General features: G+C 37.1%; 1 protein-coding gene across 1 annotated transcript in view; it reads right to left on the minus strand.

The window, feature by feature from the left end:
* LMO3 (LIM domain only 3) overlaps window positions 1-6,366 on the minus strand; it is a gene marked incomplete at its 5' end in the record, with an annotated part of 56,601 nt that overhangs the window by 5,253 nt on the left and 44,982 nt on the right. The window contains one exon of the mRNA XM_080623601.1: window positions 4,758-4,883. Coding sequence (XP_080479727.1) covers window positions 4,758-4,883 — 126 coding nt within the window. The remainder of the gene's footprint in view (window positions 1-4,757; window positions 4,884-6,366) is intronic.

Here is a 6,366-nt window from a genome sequence, read left to right on the forward strand (position 1 = left end):
TTTACACCACAGTTCATCAGTCCACACCTATAGCTTACTAATCCTAAGGTTCTGCCAAAATGTCCATTTATTGTCAAAGGCTGGAAAGTGGGATGTGTGCCTGAGTTTGCATATTTTCACCAGTACATTAGGATTCACACAGAATCCTAGTTCAACTTAAGACAAACCTCAACATGGCATCCTATTCATTTAGTTTTTTTTTTAAATAGGTATTGAAAACGTGTTGATTTTTATTCTAAATTGAGAGACATTCAGTGAAAATAAGCAGTATCCAGGTCTTCAGAATTTATAAAATGACCACTCACGCAAAAATCCAATGTTGTATTTGAAATAAGGGTGCCCCTGGCATTGCATTCACTCCCTCCTGCCTGACAGAGAACAAAGGCAGCATTGTGTGGGCATTTTACAGTTTAAACTGGAGGTAACTGTTTACAGCTACATCAGGACAGAGATTTGAATGAGTGTGTAACTATTTTCAGTCCAATTCCCATTAAAATAAAGAGTATTTTGGATAGAAAGAAAGAAAGAACAGTTGATTTAAACACCCCTTGGTGATAGCAGATGGGGTTTTTAAGCCATACCCTGAGTTGACTTCAAAAGTCAGAGAGAAAATATCTCAGAAGTATGAAACAAGCTGCTAAAGCAGCCAACAGAGAGTGAAAGGAAGGACTTGAAAACTCCAGAAAGTGGGAAAGCCGAAGGCTGACTGACATCATCACTATAGTCAAAAGCGTCAAGCAAAGACACAGCTGAGCCCACTCGCAAGATTTTCCAGTCCATTTTGCTAGTCACACACATGCAACTTGACAACGTGTGAAAGGCAGTGTCTGTTTAAAAGTTTATTTTTCCAGCTGTTTCCATTTTCTCCCCCTTTAAATTTAATGCAGAAAGTAACTGTATTGAGGCTACTGCCAATGTGAGGTGAAGTTCTTCTGAGGAGAAGTTTAGTGTGTTTACAGAGAAGAAAAGGAAGCACAAATGCTATTGAGACGACTGTCACTGAGCTCTATGGGCGTTTAAGAGATGGAAAAACTTCAAATTAGGAGTAAGCTGGACAGAAACATGAAAGATAAGGGGATGCTAAAGCCTTTAGGCTAGGAGCAGAGCTTAATGTTCACAAAATCCCTACAGCTTTAAACATCAGCGTCAATAAAAAAATGGAGAAAATATGTCAAAACTGGCTGGAGGAACAACTGGATCCTGGAGCTGAATAGTTTTAACAAAGTGAAAATATGAGACAGTGCCTATTTGATACCAGGGGACTAGGCTTGGTGGCTCAGGAGATCTTCAGTCCTGTCTATGTCTACAGTCCTGTCTACAGTCTGTCTTCCTAGGATGCCATATGTGAGAAAAGGCATTTTTCTTCTCATTTTGAAAATGTAGCCTTCAGGAGGACTATAAAAGGGGACAGGAGCATTATGAGGTATTTCAGAGGTTGTTGATGGCATGAACAGAAGTCCGCTGAAATTAATGGGGTCTAACTACCATCCACACTGAGATTTGAGCTGCTTGGCAAGTTGTAGATACTCAAAAATGATAAAGCAAACAGTAAATGTGTACACAAAAGCAGAAAAATCACCAAATCTTTCACAAAAAGCAGTAGGCAAAAAAGGGCAGGCCTCTCTCTCACTGTGCCAGGATCAGCTGTCTAAAGGGTAGGAATATGTGGGCCATACCATAGCAAGCCTGAAGAACAGCTCCCCCCAAGGACTGGTGAGATGTGGGTTAATATAATTATTAGCTGGCTTGGAAGGCAGAAGGGTATGGAAGAAGCAACCAGGCATAGAACATCAAAAGAAATTCAGTGCTGGTGAAAAGAAACATTTTTTAATTTAAATTTAAAGAAATGCTTTATTCTACTCATGAACACTGCATATATTCTGCTAGGAAAAAACCTAAATGGTAGGTGATAACTGAAAATCTGAAATATGGAACTGAACAGAAAGCTTTATGTACTCTGTGGTTATACTCCAGATATGTTGTACTTTTATTGGTATATCGAATAACCCAAAGCATTTAAAATTTAATGGGGAAAGAGAATGTGAATGTGGGGAATAAAGTCAAACATACAGGTCTTGCAATAGCTGGTGAACCTTGCTATCTCTTTTGGATATTGCTGATGTGTTTGTAAATAAAAATATTCTCTTCAATACATTCTGCATTAGGAAGAGTGGCTGGAGTGAAAGAGCTGACCTAAGACCCCTCAATAACATTATTTTGCATACGAAAGGGAGGCATGGAATAAATAAATAAAGTCAAACTGCTATCTTACAAACTCATCCTCACTCAGAATCTGCCATTTGGTTTTGATTAGCTTAACTAGAGGAAGAAAGAAAGATCCTGAGAAGGGCAGCAGAAATTATTAATGGTATGGTGGCTGACAAGGGTATTCAGTTTAAAAGAAAAGAGAAAGAGGTTTCATAGATAGTAGAAAACTCCAAAACTGGTGATGGGTCAGGTGTCTAGCATTTCTGGGTTTTGTTTTTATACAAGTAAGGAAAACCTAAAGATTTAAAGCTATTTATTAAAGAAATAATGTAGTCAGTGGGATGCTTTGCCATAGGAACTACAGAAGAGCTAAGTTGAAGCATCCATGAAATACGGTTTATTATAAAAAACAACAGAATTAATTCTTCAGAGTGTCACCAGCCCTGAATTGTGTACTCTACAGGCAGACTGTTTTATTAGGCTCCATGGGAGCTACTGCGATATAATCAGGATTAGGGCCACTTTTGAGAATCTCTGAAATTCTTTGAAACTTCTGGAACTGTTCCCTGTTTTGACTAGATGAACGAGATTGTATTTCAGGTAAATCAATTCTTTTGTTCCCAGCCTAAGTCTCCTGTAACACTACTTCAGCAACCCTTTGCCCAAACTACATGCAAAGTAAAAATCAAATAAAAGACTAGATTGAAGGCTCAGGAATGACAAGCATAAGAATTATTAAATATCCCAGGAAAGCTCTGTTTCAGAAGCATCTAACAGCACTTTTCCAGAGGGATCAGTGGCCTTAGGGCACAGCATGGAGTATATTAGCTGCAAAGTGAAATTGTACATTAGTTCACACTTGTAATGGTAAAAGAGGAATATTAAAAATAATCACAACAGGTTCTCTTTCTGGTGGGGAGGAGGAGAAAAACAAAGTCCACTTCCACAGATCCAAGAGTACTAACTATGATGAAAATCTTTTGCACTGCTTTGCTTGACTGATGAAGATTAGCTGACTTCTTACATTAAAGAAGTTTGTCTTGTATGGGCTGAAGTGACAAGACAATAACTAAGTGCTAATTGTGCATAACCAGCACTAAAGATATGCAGCCCCATTATGGCATGTAATAAATGAAGCGAACAACAGAAATATATTAGGAGCTTTAATAATGATACTAGAACCATGGTTTGAAAAAATAAAGGGATGTGAAGGGTTTAAGAAATGAGACCTGAGAGTGTGCGTGTGTTTTACTTCAGTGGGTACTAGAGGAGGTTCTGCCTGCCCTGCTCAGAATACAGCCTCTTAGTTCTGTGGCAAGACAAAATTGATATCAGACTTTAAATAGCATTAGAACCTATAATTACTTTGCATTATTATATAGTTTAAGCAGTGGTTATTACTTGCCTGGTATTTTAATTTCCCATGCAACACGATGAAAAAGGTCAATTTGGCTTTTTTTAAAGAGCATAATTGTACTGTGCTACACTTATTAGCAGCTGTACATTTTATGGTCCTTTAGGGATGTTTGATTTTTAAATGACTGCAGTGTTACAAAATAAGACACTGTAGGACAAGGTGAGTTAACAAAGCTTATTTAAAGCGTGTCTAACTTTGTCATGTTGAGACTATTATGTTACTAATTTTTTGTTAATGTAAAAATTGTGTTTCTTCCCACTTGAAAATGAAAAAATATGAATGCTATACAACATTACATGATCTAAATAGGATCATGTAATAACTGAAAAATAACTGAAAATAATAGGCACATTAAGGAGCAGATATAATTGGTTCTCTCATTTCCTAGACCTTATAGAAGTCACTGGCAAAGTGGCTAGCAGCTGTTGTGGAGTCAGAAATGGAACTCTGGGTTAAATCTCTGGCAGGGTTTGGCCACCAGGCTGAATGTAGTTGCTGTAAGTTCAACTGTATTCAGGTCTCAAAAATGAAATTGTTACAATTTTACCATTTTTGACACATGTTCTGCAGCTGTAGCATATGGGTGATGCTTCAGAATAAGGTGTCAGGTTTGGGTCCTTGGGATTGTTATAACCTGCCATTAAGCTATCGAAATAAAAATATGGCATAAGAAGTCCAATGCTGCTACAAAGAAAATGGTGGCAACAACATCTTTAAAATTTAAATGATTACAGCTCTGGCAACAGGAAGAAACAATATGTACTTTAGAAGAAATAGATGTGATAAAAATGAAGAATTAAAGTGAAATTAATGAAAAATGATACTGCTATGCTCTTCTGCAGAAAAGGATCTCAAAATCCTTTATAAGTATTAATTAAGCTTGACAGACAGCCTTTTGAAGGAGAGGAAGTAACATTATTCTTTTTCACTGATGCTGGATTTGAAGCACAAAAAGTTTTATGGCCAAGGTCATGAAAGATGTTCTGTATCAGTCCCAGGATAAGTATTCAGGTTTTACTCTCAATCTGGGGTTTCCATTACTGGTAGATGTTTCTTCCTCACTTGAATGTATGCCTGCATCAGTGCCGAATTAGCACTTAGCTTATGGAACAGACCCAAGAAATTCTCTTACCTCTGATTACAAAGTTGACACGCAAAACAATCCAGGTGATAAACATTGTCCTTTGCTCTCATCACCATTTCAAAAGCAGGTATGAGCTTACTGCAGGCAGCACAGTTTCCTGTAACGCCGAATAACCTGGAGATACAGAAAGAAATATACTCCTGAAGATGGTTAACTGAAAAGAAAACCACACTTTCTTTTTTTATACACACACCACCCCTTCCCTCTCCCCTTGTAGTTGCCTGGCCTTTGATTGACTTCACAGCACACTTCCCTTTGGAAAGGCTGGTCTTTGGTGGGACAAGTCTGCGCAATTTACAGCACAAAGGCATAGTCCTTTTTGCCAGAAAGAGCTTTATGGAGCAGCAGCAGTCTAATATTGCACCTATTGTGATGTTATTTTTTCCTGCAGGTCATACAGACCTTTCTTGATAAAAAGAAACATCTTATTAAACTAAACAAAGAAATAGTAAACACATGAGGGATGTTACATAACTGTGCAGACAGAGGTCAAGCTGTGTGCGTACACACGGGAAGAGTCTTCTGCTTGGATCCTCCCATACAGACAAGAGCCACATAACCTTGGCTTTTGGTGCTATTTATTATTAAAACACACTTTAGCTAGAAAAGAAATAACACTTGAAAAAGCCAATATTCTTCGCATTTTTGACATCTAGCGCTAAAAGCTTTACCACTATTATTAAAAGAACATTTTATGAACAAGTCATTTAAATCGTCAGAAAGCATTAGTGGTTCATGCACCTTACAACCCTATACCATAGTTATTGCTATGATTATGTTATTCAGGTAGCACATTAAAGTAAATGAGGCTGTAAACTATATATAGTCACATCAGCAGTAGAAGTATAAAATACTGTAAGAACAATACGAAATGCTGGTTTTGCCAAACATCTATATAATTTTTTTTTTAAAATTCTCTTTGTTAAAGATTTTTCAATACTTTTCAAGTGGGTGCATTACAAAAAAAAAAAAAAAAAATAACCCCAACATACATATGCATCCTTTTGTGACATGGAAGGATTATAATGAACAAGAAAAAATATGTTAGCTCTACATGGCAGCAATCTTTGAAATGAAGTTTATTTAAACTACTTAATAGTTGTGATGGATTATTAAAAGTAATGCTCTGCTTGCGCATAGCAGTTAAAGCTGTTTTTAACTATGAAACACACTAGATAAAAATGCCACATCTGCCAGTTTTCTTTTTTTCCTCAACATCAGGCTGACAGCAGAAAAATATAATGGCTCTCAAGGGAAACACCAAATTAAAAGCAGTTCTAAACTAATGAATTCAAAGGTGCTCTGTAGAAAATTCAGTTTGGTAACATAAAAATGAACACAGTTTTTAATCACATCCCTCCATTTTACTGGATTCTATAGGTTACCAACAAGCCTACTTAATTCTAATTCCTTTTACCTTCTGCTTCTACTGAAGGTGTGCTGCCTAAATAAAACCTGCCTGTTTATTTCTAAATTTGTAACCCTTTTTCTCCTGTCTGAAAGGCTGGTTGCCATGCTTACTGGAAGAAGTCCTGGGACAAGGCCACCTTCATCAGCTCTTGTTTGAATGACTCAAGTCAACTTCTAGCTCTGTTAA

The sequence above is a fragment of the Psittacula echo genome (assembly GCF_963264785.1).
Source record: "Psittacula echo genome assembly, chromosome: 1".
Lineage (NCBI taxonomy): Eukaryota > Metazoa > Chordata > Aves > Psittaciformes > Psittacidae > Psittacula > Psittacula echo.